This window comes from Phoxinus phoxinus, assembly GCF_949152265.1.
Source record: "Phoxinus phoxinus genome assembly, chromosome: 13".
In the NCBI taxonomy this organism is placed as follows: Eukaryota; Metazoa; Chordata; class Actinopteri; order Cypriniformes; family Leuciscidae; genus Phoxinus; species Phoxinus phoxinus.
This window is the reverse complement of record NC_136888.1, coordinates 14,936,849-14,961,140: the sequence shown is the minus strand read 5'-3', so window position 1 is coordinate 14,961,140 and position 24,292 is coordinate 14,936,849. Positions and strand designations below refer to the sequence as shown.

The following is a 24,292-nucleotide window of genomic DNA, read 5'->3' as shown; positions in this document are numbered from 1 at the left end:
TGATGACAACATTTTTGTTGAGTTGTATCTTTATATTGTATTTGGTTTGTTTTATATGGCCTTTTTGATTATTTTTGTAAAGCACCTTGAGCACTGTAAAAATTATGTATAAATCTTAAATACATAAATAAATATAAATAAACATATTAAATTGCACAATACAGATGGTCATGTGATCTAAACATGGCGGCTCCCATGAGGGTGCAACCCACCTTATGTAGAAAAAAAAACAGGATTTTCTAGGCCAATGATATGACTGGATCTCTTGACTATCCTTTCAACATATCTGTTAAAAGCACTATTATTTTTTTTAGGTATAAAAAAGTAAAAGTGGAAACAATTTATTAGTACACATTTAAAAGAGTAGCTAAAACCAGACTTTCTTGCTCTGTACATACCATACCATTAATAGACCAATGACGCACACATGAAGAGAAAACACAAGCCCGTACAAAAGTCTGATAAATGTTTTACAGTTAATTTGTCATAAACCTGAAAAGGCCTATATGAAGCACTCAACCATATTTCTCTCTGCATTTCGTCAGTCTTTTTGCGTATGAAAGTGACAAAGGTAACTGCAGTTTGGTATCGCATGACCCAAAGTGCATCAAAAAGTCAGAAGGATGGTTGTGTAAACCTCCAAAAGTCTAAAAGAGTGTAAGATGGGTGTAGCTGGAGAACGATCAGCAGTACACCGACCAGTAAATAAGGTTGAAAACTATATAGGCTCCCGGGAAGATCATGCGGGAGTACTTATCAATGGCATGCGTGTTCTGCATGATGCGGAAGGCGCGGATGCCCTTTTTCTTAGTGGCGGTGGACTCGCTGCTCATTGACAGGTGAACCACCATATGTTCCTGTTTCTCCGGCACCAATTCCTCGTGAACCATGGGAGCCTCTGTGTAGCCAGCCAAGCTGTTGGCGTCAGCCTCACTGTAGGTCCCATCCAACATCATGGTCCTGGTGTGGGACATACCGCAGGTGCATGGCAATGACTGGAACATGTGGAGTTGGGCACCCAGAGAGAACAGAAAACAAAGAGAGCGAAGAAGAGATCATTAAACAAGGGCAAATTATCAGTTGGCATTAATAAACCAAGGCCACTCAAAAAGTTGGCCACTATAAAGAAGGGCCTCTTAAAAAATAGCCAATAGCCTTTTAACACAAGTAGTTGGTATATAGTATGTATACAACTCACCGTAGGCAATATTTCTGTATGCATAGAAATACCTTTAAAAAGTGCAGTATACAGTACAACCAGTGCACACTGTGTGAAATACAATATCCCACAATGCAATGCGATTGAGTTGACTTTCCATTGAGTTGAAGTCGGAAGTAAAATCCACACAATCTTTTGTGTTTTGATATTTGATTGGAATAGCAAAAGTTAAGATGTTTATGTGCATTTTGTATGTACCCAAATTTTTTGTACCCAAATTAGTGGCAGAGCAAAACAAGAGTATAAAAAGAGTATGCCGTGTTCTGTATTGTATCCCACAAAGCATTGTTCTCAACTTTCATTTCCATTTTGATGAATGACCCTGTAGTCATTTCAGCCGTGTTTTTTAACAGCTGTTAAAATCTTTCTAGACTCATTATTTGATTGGATTGCTAAAGGTGAAGACATTTTATAAACATACTTAAATAACCATATATATTTCTGAGATAATAAAGCTCCACGAACCAAATTAATTATGCAATATGATAAGGTCATGTGACAACAGTCTATTTTTAGGTGTATGTTAACAGATAGATTACATTCAAAACTAACAAACAAAGCCTAAGAGCCACAACACTACGTATTTCATGTCATGGGTTCCTTAAAAAAAATAATGCATCCATAATTGAAAATAGATGTTCATAAATTCAGATTTTTTACCTGCTCTTGAGCTGCCCGATTTCTGAGCTTACGCTCTCTCCTCTCCTGGACCGTGGTCAGGTAGTTGACTGCCGCGTACTCCAAAACGGACAGGAACACAAACACAAAACTGACCCACAGGTAAATGTCCACAGCTTTGATGTAGGAGACTCTGGGCATGGAGGCGTTCACCCCTGTGATGATGGTGGACATGGTGAGCACCGTGGTGATACCTGGATAAAATCACCAAATCCTGTTAACATCCGCAGGTGCGTGACACCACATGGGAAGCAGCAGTGACGCCCGAGGCCAAAATGCTGATTTGTGATAATCTTACCTAATGAAACTCTGGCTGGAACAGCCCTGCGATCAATCCAGAACGACACCCAGGACAACATAACCATGAGCGTGGCGGGGAAATAAGTTTGCAGCAGGAAGAAGAAGATGTGGCGGCGAAGAGTAAAGTTTATGTACAGGCGGTTGTACCATCCTAAAGAGAGATAAAAATGCAGATGTATGAGTCAAATATTAACCCAGCAACTCCAAAACATTTCAGCCACACAAAAACAAATGTCATTGGATTAAATAAAAAATTATTATTAAAACAAGTGACATTCACACGTCTGTTCAAAAGTTTGGGGTTGGTAAGATTTTCCATGTTTTTGGAAGAAGTCTCTTAATGCCTGCTACAGACTGTATCAATACATCTTAATAAGCTTTTGAACAGTAGTGTATTTTAAAGCAAGACAGCGCAAGCATACTTTAAGCTAAATATTTCACAAAAATGTGTTTGTTAGGTTGTAAATGATAAAAAATAAAAATTATACATTGTCCAAAATTAGGACACATTGTGGTTGTTGAACACAATCTGATGAACCAGTGGCACCAGTTGGTTAAATGTCACTGTAAACCCAGCACAGAGAGTGAAGTTAGTTCGGAGGAAAGCTCTGGCATAATTTGCTTGCAGATGCCACTTGCTTTGATATTTAATGTAATAACATTCCTACACTTTTAAGTGTGACTTAAGTGTCCAAATCCGTCTTGGGGCCACATTTATTTGAAATAAATCAACTTGACAAATAATCCCTGGATACCTGTGCTGCTGTAGAAAGCCAGCCGAGAGGTAGTGTGAAACTTCTGTATGAGGAACTGAGAGAGAGAGATTTTGTCATCTATACTCAAAGACTCATCTCCACTTTTCCAGTACAGCATCAGATCCTCATCCGTGTAGGCGTCTAGGAAAAAAAAAAGGATCCAATTCAGGAAAAACTAACTTGGCAGAGTGGATTGAGCATGTGCCGCACTAAAAATAACACAAATTAGTGATTCACTCACAACTCTCCAACTCCAAAGTGCAGGTCTGTGAATCCAGCGGGAAACGGCTGAAGTCCATGTTGCAGGCTGCTGTAACTGTGACCCTGGGCATAAGAACCATGTATAACATGAATGAAAATACAGACACACACCGTCTTAGATCTTTATATTTCATCATATTTCTCACAGACTTCAGTTTTCGAACCCAAAATCCATGGAATTTTCATTTGCTGTAACAAGGGAAGTGGAACCTGTATTGATAATTCACTCAAAAATGGAAAATTCAGTCATCATATACTCACCCTCAAACCTGTATGAGTTTCAGTCCCACTTTATATCAAGTATCTGACTATGTACTAACTACTATGTACTAAGATTTAAATTAATAATTTGATGCACTTATTAGGTCCATACATTGTACTTACAGTATATATTAAAAATACCTGTATATAATAACAATGTTAGGAATATCTGTAATAATTATATTAATTATTACACTGTTGACCCTATACCTATCCCTCCAACCCTTATACCTAACCATACCACCAAACCTGTCTCTAACCTTACCAGTATCTCACCTCAATAGAAGCAAAAGTGTTTTGCAATCCAACATGAATACAATAAGTACACTGTAGTAAACATTTTTTTTAATGTAAGTATATAGTAATTGAAGACAACCAATATAGTGTGACCTGACTTTCTTCCATTTGGGAAACGCAAAAGGAGTTTTACAGCAGAATGTCTAAGCTGCTCTTTTCTATACGAGTGCAAAAGAATAGAGCTGTAAAACCGATTAATCGCATCTAACATAAAAGTTTGTTTATATACTATATATGTGTATATATTATATGTGTATATATATATATATATTATTTTTATATTATATATGTGTGTTGGTGTGTGTGTATCTGTATATATACACACACACACACACACACACACACATATAGTTGCACACACACATTATATAAACACAAACTTTTAAGTTAGATACAATTAATCGTTTTAAAGCCCTATAAAAGACCATCACAAGACCATCATTCTGCTAAGCATTTCCTTTTGTGTTCCACAAAAAGACAAATTCATGGGCTCTAGTAATAAAGCTTCTGCTAAGAATAAAAATGTAAATGTGATGTAAATGTGCTTAGTAATGCTAGTCAAGAACGGCATACTAGCGGCATTTACTGAACTGGCATCTCATTTTTCTCTCAGTATTTCTCTCCTCTGTTCTCTGTAGCGGTGTCCATCATTTGTCGGACAATGGAAATAATCTGGGCCAGTCCCATCAATAATGACACTTTCCCTGGAGCCAGAACAGTATCTGAAATTTGACTTTGAACTCAGCGCTAGCCCTTGATTATAGCCTGCACGCAGGTAGCTTGGCCTAATTTTTAACTCGCAGCACAAAAGACGCGGCAAAAACATCACAGGCCAGAAGCATCGTTCTAATTTTAACAACACAGCAATATGCAAATGCATAAGCCCAGCGACGTGCTTTTGTTTTCAAACCACATTTTATTTAAATGAAACCAAAGGCAGTAGTTGAGTTGCTTGGAGGTGAAATGTAGTAACTGCTGAACAACTGAAAAAATATAAACTTTTTCTTACATTGTACAAAGTAAACACGAATAATAAATACGTATACGTACATTTACATAAATACATTTAAAATCTATACATATATACATAACTTACATATAAATGGAATTATAATGGCACACTTAAAAGTCAGAAATGTGTTTGTGTTGAAAGTGTTGATAATCTGCTTTTTTACCTCAGGCTGTAGAGAACGTGACCATCAGGGAACACTCTCAGCATGATATTTTCTGTGGTGGTGTCATGAATAAAAGATCTTTTAGAGTGGACGAAGAAGACATCAGGAACCCAGATCTTCTTCACTAGGCGGCCGTCGAAAGTCATGCTTTTATTTGTAGTGCTGGCGAAGGACAAGCGCTCGTCCTTCCAGTAGTGTCTCAAGTATAATGTCATAGTAAAGTCCTACACAAATGGAGGAAAAGAGATTGTGGGAGTTTTCACAATATTCAGTCACAACAACGATCTTTACAGGAGACAGTCTCATCCTTGTTTTTTGAACATGTACAAAGGAGATACATTAACTTTTTAAAGCTTGGGGTTGGTAAGATTTTTATTTTGACAAATAAATACTTTTATTCAGGAAGGACACATTCAATTGATCAAAAGTGACATTTTCAATGTCACAAATAAATGCTGTTATTTTGAACTTTCTATTCATCAAAGAATCGTGAACAAAATGCTAAAGAATTGCTTCCTAAGCAGCATATCAGAATGATTTCTGAAAGATCATGAGACTGAAGATTGGAGTAATGATACTCAAAATTCAAATTATTTTTACTGTACTGCTGTTTCTATTGTATTTTTGATCAAATGCAGTCTTGGTGAGCATAAGAGACTTCTTTCAAAAATATTTGTAAAAATCTTACCAACCTTAAACTTTTCAATGGTAGTATTTCATTAATCTCGTGAAAACCTCTCACATTTGACACACAAATAATAACCCAAAATAAGATTTTATTTTTTGTGTTATTATAATAAAGCCTTTTTATAGGATCATTAAGGACATTATCTCCCTCACAAATCTTACTTCAAAAATTATTACAGTGAGGTGAAAAATATATGATTTTCATTCATGTACAGTGAAAGAAAAACATATGATTGTAAAAGATGAAAAAAAAGAAAAATGTGATAATTTGCTTACATTTTAATCATGTTGTTCCAAACCTTTTTGACTTTCATTTTACCTTGAAACACAAAAGATGACGTTTGGAGACTGTACATGTCTCAAGAATGGAGACTAGAGCTTCGAAAGGGACACAGAAGTACCATAAAATGGTTCATATGACCTGTGCGCAATATTCCAAGTCTTCCAAATCTTGAAAAGATTGAAGAGCATAGGGCATGTCATATGAACCACTTTCATGGTACTTCGGTGTCCTTTTGAACCTTGAAAGCTCCATTCCTTGTAAGTGCAAAATGACCACATTCTTCAGAAATTCTCCTTTTGAGATTTAAGAAACAATGAAAGTCATTCGTGTTTGCAACAACATAAGGGGTGGAAATGCGGAGTAAATACCATTGTTTTTCTGCATTATATTAATTAGAATGGGATTTGATTTGCATTAAAACAATAAGAATTGAAAGAAGGGGATATGATTAATTGTCAAAAAACGAATGTCACAATGCTAAAAACCTTAATACCATTAAGTACAGTTGGCTTAATTTTCAAAGCAATATGTAATTTCTAATTTCTTCCTTTTGATTTTGGGGTGAAATATGATTTGGACATGCTCTCGAAAGTTTATGAGAGATTCACTTATTTTCTTGATAAATAATGACAATGTACACAATGCAAAGTTTTGGGAGCAACAAACAACAACTATTTCACTAGAGCAAGTACATGGCCAATTTTACATAAACAGTCCTTACATGTCTCTCTTTGCCGTATAACTACGTACTTCTTGATCCTCCACATGGCGGCTATGTCTCTTTAAATCGCTCAAGCAGATCATCCCTTCTCTATTCTATCCTTTGGTTACATAACCATAAACACTTGGAGCGGCCAGTAATTATATATGGTCAATAAAAGCACCACAAAGTTTCTTTGTTACATCACACAAAGGCTTCTGCCAAGAGGGAAATCCAAAACATGAGAACGGAATGACAGAATGTGTCATATTCTGTTATAACAGAAGTAAAAAGAAGATTCATGATCAAAGTTTCTGCCATCAGAGATGTAGAAGCTCTTTTTTAGGAATACCCTTGTGGGACACAGTAACTGCAAAACAGCCATGTAAATAAACAAGCAAAAGGCAAAAGAATTATGAAATTGAGGGTGAATCTTAAAAAACCTTTCAAGAACATTTCATAATTCTCTTACTTTTTAAAATTTAGCATAAAGCCTATTTTTGCATATACATTTTCAAGAATTAAAAAAAAAAACTTTCTAAAATAAAGAAATTATGATTATATACTATTTAAATTGTAACATAATTCTATATCATTGTAATGATGACTGTTTTTTATTTTATATATTAGAGATGCACCGATTGCAATTTTATTGACAGTTGATTGTATAATTTGACCGTTGATGCGTAGTAAGCCACTCATTTTGGTACTTGCGACTTACAAGTTGCTTGAGACTGAGAAGTCTCTTGTACCAAACACTTGAACCAAACATACATATTATTGGCTGATGGTAGTCTATGACGTCACGAGTGGAGCACCCATGAGTATAAGAGGGCACCTGCAAGACATTTCATCAACTCTTTTGTCTGAAGGAGACGTTCAGACAAACCGATCCAAGGTAACAAGGTGCAACGTCTCGTTCCCTTTCGAAGTGGAACTTTGATGCGTGCCACCGCCACGCCACGCAGATGACGCTATGGGGAACCAATACTCACCTAAGGAGATGCCTGCCTTACTAGGCAGTGGATATGCAAACAATAGTGGCCATAAAATAGATTGATTCTACAGATCACCTAGCTGGAGTCAAAGCATGTCAACCCACAGGGTGCAAATTGCTTAGTGGTGGAGCCACTCACTAAGCTCAATTTCAGGGCAGGCAAAGAAACCTAAAAGGCCCCAAGAGAAAAAGCTCTAATAAACAAAGCCCTTAGGGAGTAGCTTATCAAAGGGAGTAAATCAACTATGGTCTTTGATGTACCACTACCTCCAAGAGGGAGGCAAGGGATGCAAATATGAGAGTGGCATAGAATAAATGCCAAAACTCTTGCCAGCGCAGCTAAACCCCATAAACTCTACTTATTAAGCTCTACTAAAGATATAGGGGAGAGCGCACAACGCGGTTTGAGCAAAGACCCTCTCCAGGAACCACTAGGAAATTCTGTGACCCTCCGTTAGACTGCCTCTACTTGTCAGAATTTCCCAGCATTGACCTACTAGAGACTTTGCACGATACCAAGCCATAGGGGAGCAAAGGGCCCTGCTTCAAGACCCAACTGTAGTTGGGGAGGGAATAAACGAAACTGAGAAATTTTGTGTATATCTATCACAATCCCGTCCATCATGCTCCCTAAGGGTATCTTGAAGACAGCTCAAAAAAGGGAGCCATTACTAAGGGTGCTCAAACCCTTAGTAATTAGTCCTTCAGACTATTCACTACTGATGCCTCTCCAAGGGAAAGCCTAATGCTTAATCCTATTCAGGGAAGGAGGGAAAATTAAAGCAAGGCATAATGCAGTGTGCCCAGTACTTCATATTACCCAGACTTTAGACCCCAAAGAAGCCCTACTTAAAGACCCCAATGTAACTGGAGGAGAGGAGCTTATCCCCTGCCTTGAGTAAGAGCACATACACAGACAGCAAGTTGCCAAAAACCCACAGTAATTGGCCCTTGAGGTAAACGAAGCAGAAGAAGAACTGTAAATACCCATCGTAATTTTGACCACCTTGCTCTACCCTGACTCGAGCAGCTTTCCTAAAAGGGAGCAATCAAAATGCGAACTGACTTCCTAACTTCAGCATCACAGGCTACAACCTTCAGTGTCGCCACTCTTCCACTTAACATCCGCATTCTGAAAAGTGGTTGTACCTCGGCAGAGCAGATAAAGACTGAAGGGGTTACATCATCTTATCGGCAGCCACTCTTTCAGTAATCTGCTGTCTCAGTGAGGAAGGAACACCACCCTCAGTTTTCTTTATTTTCACTGCTAGGCGGATTCCATGGTGGGCAGGGCCCCACAGGCCTGTTTCGCCACCACATTTGCCTCGCCACAAGCTGCAAGATGGTAAAGCAGAGGAGGCAGGCTCTATCCACCTGCAACCCCACGATCGAAGCTCCTGCGCTATTCCAGCAACACAGGGCTTGAACCGCAAGGTGCAAATTCGTGACTTTCCTACCCCCCCTCTTTATTTTTTCTTAACAGAAAAAAGTTAAGCAAGAGGGGGTTTATTTCCCTCGCGTGCACTCAGCTCCCTTGAAAGCCAAATGCACTCGCTCTCCATTGACAAGGTGGGAACCTTCCAATAGGACACAGCACCAAGGGAGAGATGGTTTGCAAACAACTCATCAACCGAGGCATACTCTCATATTGCTGGTCACCAGTCCCTCCAATAATTTGCTACATGGTAGAAGCTGCACAAAGATTCCTCTATAATCTTGACCCCTTAATGTGGTGATCTTGGAGAAATAAAAGGCTCACAGTCTTATATGCAGGGCAGCGGAGGTGGTGGAATATAAATAACACCTGCCTCAACTCTCAATGTCTCAAGAGTGGGTTAAACATGTGCTGAGCTTGCCACAGTGAATTGCAATGTTGCATTACAGAGCATTAAGGCTGATTTATACTTCTGCGTCGAACTCACGTCGTAGCTACCCCGTAGGCTGTGTGTAGCGCGCGTACCCTGACGTGCACCTCTCCAAAAATGTAACAACGCGTCAATTCTACGCAGACGCAAGCGCTGTGATTGGTCTGCTAGAACCCCTCCCTCGGGTTTCACACGCTCCCTCTGCATGTGTAATTGCGCGTCAACGCGGACAACGACGCAAAAGTATAAACGAAAACCAACGCGTTGCCTACAGCGTAGAGGCTCCGGCGTAGGTCCGACGCAGAAGTATAAATCAGCCTTTACGGTGAATGGATTCAGCTCCCTCAAGAGCACACGCTCCGTACAAAAGCAAGATTCTCATCACTATAAGAAAATCGGGCAAGAACAGAGCTTCTACTGCAAATGCATTGCTATGAGTGCATCTAACTCCTTAAAGAACTGAACACGCTCTTTGCAAACTCTAGATTCTATCCCTTGAGAGAGAATCAAGCAGGAAAAAAAGTTCTTTCCACGAATGCATCACAATGAGCGCATTCAACTCCCTCAAAAGCCAAAAGCGCTCCGTGCAAACGGTAGATTCTATCCCTCGAAAGAGAATCAATCAAAACAAAAGCTTTTACCAAGAATGCATCACAATGAGTGCATCCAGCTCCCACAGATTCTGGTCTTATACGCGCATAAAAACAAACAGCGGCTGAACACGAAAAAGTTGATGATGGGTCTTGCAGATGCCCTCTTATGCTCACGGGTGTTCTGCTCGTGACATCATAGACTGCCGTTAAACAATATTTGCCGTGTTTGGTACACGTGTTCAGACACCGTGAGGGTGTTCCCCATAGCGTCAACTGCATGACGTTAGTGTCACAGTTCCACTTTGAAAGGGAACTCAAAAGACGACATATGACAATAATTTGATGAGAAAATGTGCTTGTGCTTAAATGTAATAAAAAGAATGTCACAATACTTTTTTTTTTCATGCAAATTTTTTTTTATTGTTTTGTTAAATTAAAATGCAATTGTTTAATGTGTTGTTTAACACGCCTAATGTGTGTTCATATATTCTAGAATTTAGAGTCAAAGAGTTGAGGATGTTACATAAACCAGCACATGTAAAAAGCAACGGTTTAGGATTACCTACCATATCTACTTCTGAGATACTGTCCAAGCTTTCCACTTGTACATCAACTCCCACTGGAATAGCAGGACCTGCAAAAAACAAAACAAAAAAACAAATCCATTTATACAACATATACAACTCTGTTTGTCAATTCGTTTACACCATTTTCTCCATCCCAGTGCTTTATGACCTCTTTTGCATATGCCATGCATTAATTTTTCACAATACTCATTGTTTACTGGAGTCTGACAGCTTTACACCAGTTGCAATTAGCAGGGTGTTCCTAAGACTTCTGTGAGCATCATTAAATATGTCCTCACAGCCAGATCTGAATCAGTTCGCTTTCCACCAGATCTGTTCACAAAAGGCTTAGCAGCTGCTTTGACATCTGACGGATTGTAAGGAACGCTAGTTCTCAAAGGACAGGCCTTCAACCGGAACTGTAGCTTTCATATCCTACATGGAGCTGCACTTGTAAGGTCTTTTGTTGCAAACATAAACCCTTGCTCTTTCCCAGGATTAGTGTAATAGGGCTATCTGTCACTCAGAAGGTAAGACATTTAGGTAAATGGGCAGGGGGCAGCCAGTACATATGGACGGGGATGATGCACTAACGTCAGACAGATTCGAAACGAGATTTCCAGTGTGTTTCACTCCTAGTCGTAGTAATCCGACGAGATTACTGGAGATGGTAAATGGTGGATTAAAGTTGGATGCTCAAAATGATACTGACACTGACTGAAACTTGCCATTATGTGTCACTTAATGTGTCGCTCATAAAAAAAATCTTCATGAAAGCACAAGGATTGCTTAATATGCTGTAGAAAATGCATTTGAGCCCTGTAGATAAGTAACGGCCAACTGTATGACTTTTTACAAATTTGCTTATGTAATCCAGATCCTCATGAGTAAACTATTGCCATGCAATACCCACTGGACTCCATCCTGTCAATTTCCCTGTCATGTACCATCAAGGCTTTTCATTTCACACAAATAAGCCTAAATAAGGACACAGCTCCTAGGTAAAATCGATTTGTCCAAACTAATCAACACCCTGCTGTCAGTTTGAGTCTGAAACCATTAGAATGACCTTGAGTGTCCCATTTCTCAGTTATAGTTACCACTTGGAGGTGGTTATTTGTGCTTGTTCCATGAAAAACAAATGCAAATAACATTATATAAACTGGATATTAATAAAGGGCTAGTTCATCTAAAAAATATAAAAAATCTATTATTATTTACACTCATGTTTTTCAAAACCCATTTGCCTTTCTGTCCTCTTAAAATTCATAAATATATCTAATTTTGTGTTTCACAGAAGAAAGAAAGTCACACTGATTGGGAGCGACACAATTTTAATTAAATAGATAGTTCATAAAAAAAAAAAATGTGTAATTATTTACACACTCTTATGTTGTTCCAAACATATATGCCTTTCTATTCTCTTAAAAGTTATACAAATATCTCTTATGTTCCACAGAAGAAAGAAAGGCATATGTATTTGGAGCAACATAATGATTACAACAAAAATGTTCATTAAAAGGATAGTTCATCCCCCCAAAAAATTTGTTGTAATTATTTACACACTCTTGTCTTATTGAAAACCCATTTGACTTTCTGTCCTCTTAAAATTCATAAATATATCTCATTTTGTGTTCCACAGGAGAAAGAAAGTCACACTGATTTGGAGCGACATAATGATTACAACAAAATGTTCATTAAGGGATAGTTCATCAAAAACAAACAACTCCAAAATTTGTATTGTTTGCACACTCTCATGTTGTTCCAAACCCATATGATTTTTATCCTCTTAAAATTTATTTAAAAATGCATTCTTTTGTGTTCCACAGAAGAAAGTAAGTCAGAGTTGAAAGGACATAATGATTATGACCTACTCCTTTACAAAAAAGATGAAATCACCCCTTTCCCGGGTTGATTTTAATAATAGTGCTTTTCTTTCAAAGTTCCCGAGGCCACGCCGCTGAGCTGGTGATCGCTGGTTGATGTTTGGCGAGTGGGCGGTCTTTAAACCAGCTGTCTGCGTGGCAGGACAGGCTGGGATTGTTGCATGTGCTAATCCATGGGGATTGGTCCGGTCAGTACAAACCGCTGCCAGATTAATCTCGTCTCTAGCACCAGAGCGCCTCAGTCCATAGCAGATCGAGCGATCCTCCAGATGGTCGAACCCATCAACGAGGATCGCTTATGTCTTTAACCGGCGAAAAAAAAAAAAAAAAAAAGTGAGAAAAGAGAGAGGGGCAACAAAATGTAATGTGATTACAATCGTCAGTTTTGCATGCAGTTTGTAAGACTAACTGATCCTTTTGCCGAATGTCAGGGTTCAGCCAATTTTGGCTGTACGAATAACATGAGAAACGCTGCTGGCTTCAAGACTTGGCATCCTGGCATGGAGAGGTTACTTGATATCTTTTGATCTTTCATTTTGGTTCGTATCTGATTATCGGATGCTGCTGGCCCAGCAGGCCAGAATATTAGTATTGAAAGCAGCATTGCGCATATGCAAATCTACAGACAGAAGTAAACAGGGATGCATGTCACCATACGACATGAGACAAATCCTTAATGTGTAATCCTTCACATCAAGAAACACATACTGCCCTATAATGACCCATAAACACACAGTGAGTGCTATATGTTTTCTGTGTACATCAAGAGATACTCCCCTTGTGGAGGATTAGGCATAAGCTTTATGCACCATCAGTTAGCCGTCTCTGGATTTAAACTAGACTGCAGTCATGCATTAGCAATTCTCTTTTGCTTCTGAAGTAAATCTCATTTATGCAGTATACACGGCACATTATACCTGCCTTTCACTAATCATTGCTTAGGTAGAATATTGCAATTTGACTGTGAAAAGCATGCTAAAAAGCATTGTTTAATATGTTTCCTGGTCCAAAAGTGCATGATGATTTAAAAAAAAAAACGGAATATTGACAGAGCTGTGAAAAGAAATGGTTCAACAAATCCACGCAAACACTTTTTGATACAGCAAGATCATTTTGAGTAACATCTAAATGCAAAAATAACCCCTTGTTCTGAACCAACCTGTTTATTTAGTAACTTGGCATTTCATAACCACTTAAGTATTTTAAGATGATCTTCTTTCTAATTATTTTGGTTTTAGTGCAGTCTAATGCATTTAGTATAGGCATTTTTCGCAAATGCAGTCAAATGGCGCCCACTTTGAACATCCTTCACAACAAATTATTCCTTATTTCCTTCCAATTATGGGGAAAAGAAATTGTGCCACCCCAGTGTTTTCAGTGCCATGTTTTGCCTTGGTCTTCGGCTTTTCATGGGTGGCTTTTAAATCCTTGTTGAAAGACGCTTTTTACACTATCCTTTCACATATTTGGCATTTGCTAAAAAATATGAATCACCTTGAACTAAACTAAAAACGAATTTTATAAAAGTCTTTTGTCTTTAAGCTCATTGCACAATTCTAGATTTTAAAATTATTTAGAAAAATATATACCTTAAAAATGAACAATGTATTAAAATGTGTTCAGTGCATTAAAAAAAAGCTTCCTTTTTTGGACTATTTAGTGTTTTGGAAAAATATCAAATGAAAATGCCCCAGTACAACCCCCCGCCCCCAATCGGTACAAATCTTTACTACTACGAATCGATGACACCGGATGACAGTTGTGAACTCATTACATCATGTTTTGAACTAGCAGTGAGATTTTCACCGTCAACCAGATGCAACAATGCATCACTGACAGAGATGACAGATCTGTGTATGCGTCTGAGGGGGTGAATATGTTTGGGCTATTTTCATTCCCTTTGCTGTGACCCCCTGCTGAACAAAGAGCAATTCCCAAACGTACACCGAGTCTGAGCATCCAAATGAGTGACTTTTTAGATACTCTATTCATAGGAGGAACAGCATCAAACACTGGAGTGTTTCTTTTTCTTTGCCCTATATAGGAACACATCATTAAAAAAAGAATAGAGGGGACCGTATGGACTGGCAGGAGAACTTTCATTAGTTCTTAGCCTTTACTGCTCAAACTTTTAAGTGTCGTACAAAGAGAAGCCTTGAGCTCCCCTTTATATCATCCTTTAATACCATTCTAACCGTGGTAGACTAGAGGAGTCAGCATTAAAGGAATAGATCATACAAAAATGAAAATTCTGACATGAATTTTCTCGCCCTCCTGTCATTCAAAACCCCAATGCTGTCATTTTTGTCCACGGATCACAAAAGGGGAATTTTATTCATCTTTACACCATTTTAGTGACAATTCATAGTGGCCATGACTGTCAAACGCCACTGCCAAACGAAAATAACCCAACAAAAATAAAACCCATAAAAGTCTTTTGAAGCCATATGAAGAAATTATTCCCTTAAACTTACATTCTTGCCTATCAAAAATGGAAGGTTTGTTTGCGCGCAAACGCACGCACGCACGCACGCACACACACACACACACACACACACAACATTTTCTTTTGTGTTTTGCTTACCATGACGTTTACATGCCATTTTTGAATCTGGACATGTTTATATCATATGCCTAGAGATTATATAAACTTGATATACAAGTCACATGGACTACTTTTATAATACCTTTATGGTGCTTTTCATCCTTTTTGAAGTTTGAAAGTCTTGTTACTATGATTATCACTGAAATCCCCTGAAAATATCACAGTACAGTGTATGGGTAATGAGACAAAATGGGGAGTGAATAAATAATGACAATTTTTGGGTAAACTATTAATATTTAAAAAAAATCTCATCATCCCAGAGGATCAATTTGCACACACATCCAGCTGTTTCTATGTGATCTGATTGATTGTTAACGCTCCAAAAAGTGACAGTGACAATCTCATTAAAACTCTGGAAACCTCAAAAACCTTGAGGAAAGTGCACAAAGCTCCATCTGCCAATCTAAAAAAGCTTAAAAAGTTTGAATTTAATAAGGTATTGCTTTTAAAGGAAACATGTGGAATCAAGGTCAAAGCAAATCCATCTCAATGCATACATTAAATCAAAGCGCGCAGACCAACCTTCCATTGTTATTCTTAAAGGTGCATAGCGCACGATTCTGAGTTTTTGCAGAACTATGCCACCTCTGGCGGCAAGCGAAACTGCAGCCAGAGATGTGCACGCACTAGAAAAAAGTTTTCTTTTTTTTTAATCTTACGTGGAGTTTGAGTTGGTGTTTGAAATGAACTACAAGCAGGTCTCTTACAATCCATCTTCTACGGAGAATGCCGGCGAATACACTGCCAGACATAACTATGTGAGCGTGCCGTGAACGCGCATGACGTCACGCCCAGTCTCAAATTCCGGCCCGAATCCCTCTTATTTATTTTACTTTACAGGATTATAGAGACAATCTCAGTGATCAGAGAAGGGCTTATTCAGCCCATCAGGCAATTGTTTAAGCATGTATGGGTTAGAAAAACAGGTATTTTTAACATGAAAAGTTGCTTAATGCACCTTTAAAGGGGTACTTCACTGCTGGCAAAATGGGCTTTCAATAACACATGGCTGCTTATACAGTAGAAAATAAATTGAAATTGGTGCTACCTGACTAGAGAAAACAGAGAAAAAAGGCGGTTGTCTTCCCTTTTGCCAAAGAGGTACTGTAGGAAAACTTTAACACCCATAATGCACTGGCCATGTTACCGTCCAAGGCCACTCCCACCAGTCTGTTATGGACATGCTTGACCAAAGTCAAATACCGCCTTGCTTTAGTAGGAAATACTTCTAAGCAAACTTTTAGTCATAATGGTGTCGACTTGTAATAGTTCCCGGGTGCAAGAATTCAAAGAGCAAACGTTTAGCGGGAGCGAGTTACTTCCGGTTGCCAATGAAGGATCCAGCGGCTAAATCCTGCAAAGAATTAAAATATGGAGAGAATGCCGCGACGGGAAATTAGAAAATCTAATTGTTTGAGTGTTTGTAGTCAGCATTTCAAACGGGATGACCATGAACTGAATACAGTGTTTTTAGGCCAAATGAAGGGGAAAAACTGAAAAAAATTGCCGTTCTGTCAGTTCCACCAGAAGCAAAACGCCTTCGCGTATAAGTACGAAAGCCGTTGCTAGTAGGCTATTCCATTTTTACCATAATGCCGTTTAAAGAGTAGAAAATGTATGATACAATTTTCAGTGATAAACCAACCCTTTAAAAACTGTTCTGTTAATAACCCTCTGTTGATCTGACTGTTTTTGGGCGGGGATACAAGAATGAGGAAGTATAATCTGAAGACTGCCGGATGACGTGAAACGCTGACAAATAAACCTGAATTTCTCGGTCCAGGCAATACAGAGAACAACTAAACATTGTTTATGACATTGTAGCAATAAAAAAAACAGGTTGAAAATTGGCAAAGTTACGCTTTTACATTAAATAATATAACGGACCAATTATATAATCACCGTAGCAAATATTTATCTGAAAATTTTGATTGAATTAAGCATAAAGCATTTAGTTCTTCCCCTTTTGCTTTAATGACGATCAACACTCGAGCTCTGCATGAACTCCACAAGTTTGTGTAAAACCTGATGTTGATCATGTTCTCCAGAAAGGTTCGAGATGATCCAAAGAGCATCTTTTGGTTCAATGGAAGCAAACACATTTGACTGTCTGTACAAAGAGTCACATGATCAATGACACAAATATACCCATTTGAAGTACATACTGTACAGTAATAGAAGAATAAATTTCTTCAAAATGTCATCAAATTTTTCGTTACATCACCTAGACAGTAGTCCATATTTGGAGATGTTATCAGGTAATGACTTAATATCAAATAATAATAGTCTAAATTCAAAAAAAGTCCAATACTGAAAACCATATGCACTCCAGTTAAACTGAAATCCTAGTCTTTTTACAGCAGGGCTTGATGGGGAAGTTGTTGTAGATTTTATGCCTGTTAGTCAAATAACTGACTTGAATGTTCTCCAACTGTGCATAGTAAATATGTGCAATCTGTACATACGATTAAAACAATGCAACTAAAAATATTTGAGTGGCTTTTAGGTAAACAATTGAGTATGGAATTTATAATAATACTTTACCACGACTTTCTTGGTCTCATGCTCCAAGTACAGTTGTCTTATTTTTGACTAATCTTCAGTTGCTCATGGAGGATGTTGACGCTAAACCTTTTACATTACGAATACTGTACATGTCTTTGAAGATTTTGTTTTTAAAATAGACTCCTAATGGAAGTTGTTCCATTTAAATCAAGGGAATTCAGTTCACATTTGTAACACAGGAGAATGATGAACTAACCTGCAAATGCGGGCCTCATGGTGAAGTCATGATCGTCCACTTTCAACAACTGCTCCGTTTTCAGTCGCCGTGATTTTGTCACATCTGGCGGCTTCTTTGCCAGGGAGCTGCGGGTTTCAAAGACACACAAACACTCAGATCAGCCTCTTATATCCTGGATTCGGACAATGTGCACTGTTATTATGTGGAAACTAGCAGAGGTTACATGGAAATTTCACCCTGAACCCTCAAAGTCAATGACATTTACATAATTTCTGTAAAAATGCAGCCTGCAAAAAGTGTAATGACGGATTAAGATCATGCACGGCGCTTGTATCAACAAACTGTTAAGGCAGTGGTGAACTAGCTGCTGCAGCCAGATCTTTTTCAAATTACAGATCTTATCGACGGATGCTCAGAAGAGCCCCAAACTCTGGATTTCATGAAGTGTGCTTGTTCCAGTCAAGCAATGAGCATAATGAACTCTTTATGTAGCGATGTAATAATCACTGACAGTGACTCAAAAGAATCCAGTGAGTAGTAAACTGCCTCATTCCCCACATCGACTTGCCATTTGTCATTTATTTCCTGTTGCGAATATGAGACAGAAGGCAGCTTGCCATGACTGGCACCCTGTCTGCAGCGATACAGCTGGATTTACTCATGCAAATTTGAAGGCTTTTGCACTCTAAAAACATGTTAATTCTGAAGATTGCATGTTTGTTTTAATTTCATAGACCCATGAGGCTGTACCCATGTCAGCTTGTCAGGACAGTGTGTGCCAATACTGTCCTTGGCAGATGGGCGAAACATGCCTGTGACACGTGGCTGTTTGTCTGAGTATAAGAAGCACCAGTCCGAGCACACCAGTGATACGTGTTTCGGTTCAGTGCCGGCATCATCTGTCTGGGTTATGTTAATTACACCCCGGCCCCTGGCCTCATTTATGGCACTCTGTTGTCATATAGAAATCAGGCTAATAAAGGTGGTGGAAAAATGAGTCTGCGAAAGACATCAATGGATGAGGTCACACCATCACCTCAGTAAATCAGAAACATTATCATCAAATGCTTGTAATTAGCGATGAACTGATAAATATCTGACATGATATTTGACTATTTGGAGAGTAGCCTACCAGCATCAGCCGATAACTTCGCCCTCTTGGTCGATTGACAGAAGTGTTTTTCTTTAGAAATAAGTCTGACACTTTCAATGAATTTTTTATGTTTCAAATACATTAAATAAGTTTTAATTTGACCTAAAATGCAAAGTTAGCTTTTCAACCATAGTATTCATCAAAGTACACAGACACATTATCTGTCATAACAGCTTGTTTGGTTAACAAAAAAAATATTTTATTTATAATTTAGATTGTGTGATAAATTAATTGAGGCATTCCTGGATTTTCAGATGACAAGTAGTACAGATTGACACCCATACACATGCATTTTGGGGTTAATTTTGTATATCCCAATTAAATTGTATATCAGCCACTCTGCACAGAAAAAACCGCTACAATACTGCCTTAAATAAGTAAAAATCAAAAGATCATACGTTTTTCTTCCACTTTAAATGCCAATGAAGCTTAAATCAGTAGAAATAGATGTTTAAGTTAAAAAGATGGAAACAAATATGTTTTGAGTAGCCTACATGTTGACAGACATTCATCAATCATGTGATGTGATTATTGCTACATTCATCATCATCATCAGCATCATCATCTCTCCACCACTACCACAACAATCATCAGCAACTTTTTCATAATGAACAGTGAGTCCAGCAATGTGTAGGCTAGTCCACATCATCATCAGCACGAGATGTCAATCCAAGTTTAGCTGTCAAATGTTGAATTTCCACTTACGTCCCATGCTTCTGAGTGTCCACAGCTCCTGTCCACCTCCTCTCTCTCGTCGCGTGTTTATTCCGGCACTCCCCAAACGAGCCCAGGAAGAGCGTTAAAACCAGGAACTGTCTCAGATAAGGCATGATGCAGAAAACTATGTGAAAAATCTACAGGTGTGTCCTGAAATCCAGCTTAATCCATGAATCCATGAAGGCAGCATCTTTCCGTTCTCAGCGCAGAAATCGCTGCAGCTCGCATCTCTGGCACGCGCGATGTGAGAATGGTTTAAATATCAGCGCGACGCGACGCATCCTGCAGCTCCGCGCGGCGTATCTGCTGCCTGTCATTGGTTATCAGCTGCACAGCTGCTTTGACCACATGGCATCAGCGGTGGGCATACGCGCGCGCTTGCCACAGTTGTCTGTAGGGTTGGAGGAAAAGACGGATTAGACAGACGCATATGACCAGAAAAAGCTCTGCATCGGAGACTATGCAAGCTTTCAAATCTAAAGCACGAGTGAAATGGATCCACTAAATGCCAAAACACCCGTCTAAAGTGTTTGACGCAATGATTTTCTCTGGCTCGTGGGATCAATGCATTGCAGTTTGATTCACTTCCGATTCCATGGCGAAGTGATTAAAAATACTGTGTATTACATAATTTAGCTACTATATTTAGCTAGCTGCTAACCTATTTTAGATGTCTATCTTACACTGTGAAACAATCAACAACAATTCAACCGAACCGCCGTAAGTTTAATTGCTGCCTTGTTGCAAGTGCAACGCGACTTTCGCAAAATTAAGCCGCTCACTCATGACGTTGATTTTTAAAAACCTAATTTGCGCTCAATATGAGTTTATTTTGGCCGGGTTTTATTTATGTGTAAAATAAAAGATGTGGTTAGGGCTATAGGCCTACACAAATTACACGCAGTTTACCTCAAACATTAACTTTGAAGCTGCTGTTTGTTTGTAAAAAAAATAAATAAATAAAAATTAATTGATAAGAATTGATTTTGAATTGGCCTAAATTGACAAGAATCCCTGAGGTAATTGTAGGCCTTATTCAGCAAATTGTTAGCAATTTACATACATATATATATATATATATATATATATATATATATATATATATAGTTCGGTTGAATTATATATATATATATATATATATATATTATTATTATTATTTTTTTTTTTATCAAGTAGCCTAATGTTACAGACCTTATTTTACTTACAAATCCAAAAACACCATTCTGAAAATAATAATCCCAAAGGGGGAACCCATGGCTTGAAAACTGTCTGTTCTGGATTTTAGGCCTATAAACAGCTCTGGGTTGAAATTATTTTGCCAAGTTAAACGGATGGAAACAAAATGATGAAAAGCGTGCAATGCATATTCCAGTGAAAATCTACTGATATGTTCAGTTTCATTGTTTCAACTAAAGATGTCTTTTTAATTTCATAAAGATTAGGCTTTAACCATATGAATTGTATTTCTTCCAGTCTTACAAGGATCATAATTAACTATTTATTTAGTGATATAATAAACTGATAGAAGCAACCCAGAGATTTGAAAAAGAATAAAAAAAAATAGTCAATGCCTTTCCCCACTGTTTCTTTCCATTTGTAATTTCTTTCCTGTTGAGAGAACATCAGACAGAAGGCAGTTTGCCACGACTGGCACCCCACAGTAACACTGCTGGATTTTCTTTTGTTAATTTGCAACAAGACAAATTACGTCCTCTGAGCGATGGCTGCAATTGCAAATGTGTCTCTTTGAATGATAATGATGCAGTTTAGAAATAAAAACTTTGAATCACTACATGTCAATAATTTTGGAAAACATGCATGAAAACATAAATGAGTATCTGTTACAATTACAAATATCGGTAACACTTTACAATAAGGTCCCATTACTTCATGTTAGGCATTAACTAACAATGAGTGTTACATTTGTTATAGGCCTTTATTCATCTTTTTAAAAAGCAATGCACCTCTTGATGGAATTAACATCACAAAATGTATTTCCATCAAGAGGTTCATCAATTTTTGGTCACGATCTTGACAATGCAAGAGTCCAGCACTCTGGAAAGTCTGCACATCCCAAAGACTTTCAATGAATTTAAGGTTTGGACTCAGAGGTGCCAATTCATGTGTGAAAATGATTGTTCATGCTCTCTGCCAACCATTCTTTCCCAGTTCGAGACTGATGAATCTTGACATTGTCATCCTGGGATATTGCCATGATGTGTCTTCCTGTTTAAGAAATGAAAAGCTACACAATCCACCAATTAGGGTTAGAATAACTGTTGCCAAACATTTAACATGGCAGAAACATAATAATCACTGCAATAATCCAATCATAAACTCTTTAAATCCAAACAGCGACTTTTTAACAGGTGTCATTTTTCCATAATTTTTCAAATATTTTTTCCATCACCACATCCCATTAGGGGGCTCCGTAACATTAACATCAACTAAGATTAATAAATCCTTTAGGAGCATTTTTCATTAACTTATTTACATGAAAATGAACAAAGTTACAATGTAATCAATATGGACAATTCTTGTTTTTTTTGTATTTATTATCAGTGATTTATCCATGGTTGCAATGTATTTTTGAATTCATGTGCCCTCATAAACTTTAATCGAAATAGCGTCCCCTCCTTCTTGTTACTGGCTTGAGGGCGGGACAACCTGTCACTCACATGAGATCACAGCAATAGCAAACCACAACCATCCAACAATCCAATCAATTCCCGATTAACAAAATCCAGTCCTGCCCTATACATTTCAAAATCCTGCATTTTCCCAAGTTGTTTCATGCCGACTTTAACAAACGAAACCTTAATTTAAAGTGTTACCCAAATATCTGATTTCATTAAACATCAAAAGCAAATGTCTTTGAAACATAGCTCAAGTAAAACATTTGAATTTTGTTAAGCTCGAAATTTTAAAACAACTGTGCCGTGATGAAAACTGATGTCATACGTTTCCCAAAAATGACAGACACCAGTTGCTTTCAAAGTCATTGCAAAAAGTAAAGTTATTTCTGAGAAAAAGGCTATTTTGTTATCTAATGCAATTGAATTTTTTTCAATCTCATGAAGATTTCACAAGAAGATTGGTGTGTGTGTGTGTGTGTGTGTGTTGGGGGGGGGGGATCTCCATCCAGGGACTTGCCTGAAGGTCTGCCTTTCTGCCACTGTCACAGCAGCAGATGGTTAGGCTCTTTTTTTTTTTCATGCATTTGTCCTCCCACTCACTCAGCTCTGGCTCTACTGCCACTGAAACTCAGCTTATCTGGGATTTCACAGCAATTCAGCGCTGCCACGCCCCAGCTCCGTATCCACTTGATGCCTGCCACTGAGCTGGAGCATCGCCAGTGTGTCACTAAAGGATCCGTTACGTAAAACTTTGTCAGGCCTCTCATATTAAAGGGATAAATCTGTCCCCTGCACAGCCAGGGCTTTTGTGTTGCAGTGTTTGCGAATCAAAATGGAGAAATTCAATTGCAAATATAAACAAAGCTATCCTTGGACCTTTTCTGAAAAGACGTGGCTGATGGCATGTAGGAGGCTTTACAAACGCGCCATGTCAGACTCATGATATCCAGCCCCAACTGTGTCCAAATGAGCGCTGCCACATTGGCTCTGTGCTAAAAGCCAAGTGACAAAGATTGTCAATCTGAGTGACTCTGATTGGAGGTTACCGCTCACGCAGACAGGCGACTTCTTTTGAAGTGCGGAGCAAAGCACTGTAGGATCTCTTTTGCGTTAAATTTGCCCTATGATGGTTGCTGGAATCATTCTCGCAGTTCACACTGCTGAGAACCTCAAATTGTGGACTAATGTCGCATGCAATACTCTGACAAATTTAAATAATAAAGGGAGAGTGACAACCACGTCGTGTCTTTTTCCACTGTATTTTGTTCAGCACTGATCTAATGATTATTTGGCGAACTGCAAGACTCGAGCAAACAATCTCATGCGGAGATATACATTTCACTGGAGCTACTGTACGATGAAAGAATTACACAAAACGTATGTGCAGTAATGAAATACAGACTGTTAATCTTTAAATCGTATAGAGATTATGTACAGCGAGGCGTTGTCCCGCTTATTAAACGGCTTCTTAGCAAACTATTATTTACATTAAATATTGATTTAAGTTGGAATTATTTTATTGTGTGAGGAAGAATACCATAAGGTGCCAAGAGATAAGAAACTAAATATGTTGCCTGGGTGAATTATGCAAAAATGCACTATTGGCCAATCAGAATCAAGTTTGAAAAATCTAAATCAAGCCATGTTACTTAATGTAATATTAATTTTGCTATGATTTCTCATACAAAATGACATGAAATACCGATTTGAGTTGAAATGATTTTGTGAAAAAATGACTATAAGGTGATGAGAGATACAACTACAAACTGTAAAAAATATTGTTGGTTTAACTTAAAAAAAAGTAAGTCACATGGTTGCCTTAAAATATTGAGTTTATTGAAATAAAAAAAAATTAGTTCATACAATGAGTGAGATTAGTTAAATCAACAGAAACTCAAAATATGATGTTATCGGA

General features: G+C 38.1%; 1 protein-coding gene across 1 annotated transcript in view; it reads right to left on the bottom strand.

Annotated features, from left to right (window-relative positions):
- gabrr2a (gamma-aminobutyric acid type A receptor subunit rho2a) overlaps window positions 1–20,562 on the bottom strand; it is a 21,733-nt gene extending 1,171 nt beyond the window's left edge. The window contains exons 1-9 of the mRNA XM_079632256.1: window positions 19,730–20,562; window positions 17,890–17,996; window positions 10,638–10,705; window positions 4,947–5,170; window positions 3,194–3,276; window positions 2,953–3,093; window positions 2,196–2,348; window positions 1,880–2,091; window positions 1–995 (exon numbers count right to left, since the gene is read on the bottom strand). The exon at window positions 1–995 is cut by the window's left edge and continues 1,171 nt beyond it. Coding sequence (XP_079488382.1) covers window positions 684–995; window positions 1,880–2,091; window positions 2,196–2,348; window positions 2,953–3,093; window positions 3,194–3,276; window positions 4,947–5,170; window positions 10,638–10,705; window positions 17,890–17,996; window positions 19,730–19,854 — 1,425 coding nt within the window. The 5' untranslated portion in view covers window positions 19,855–20,562 and the 3' untranslated portion in view covers window positions 1–683. The remainder of the gene's footprint in view (window positions 996–1,879; window positions 2,092–2,195; window positions 2,349–2,952; window positions 3,094–3,193; window positions 3,277–4,946; window positions 5,171–10,637; window positions 10,706–17,889; window positions 17,997–19,729) is intronic.
- Window positions 20,563–24,292: the final 3,730 nt, after the last annotated feature.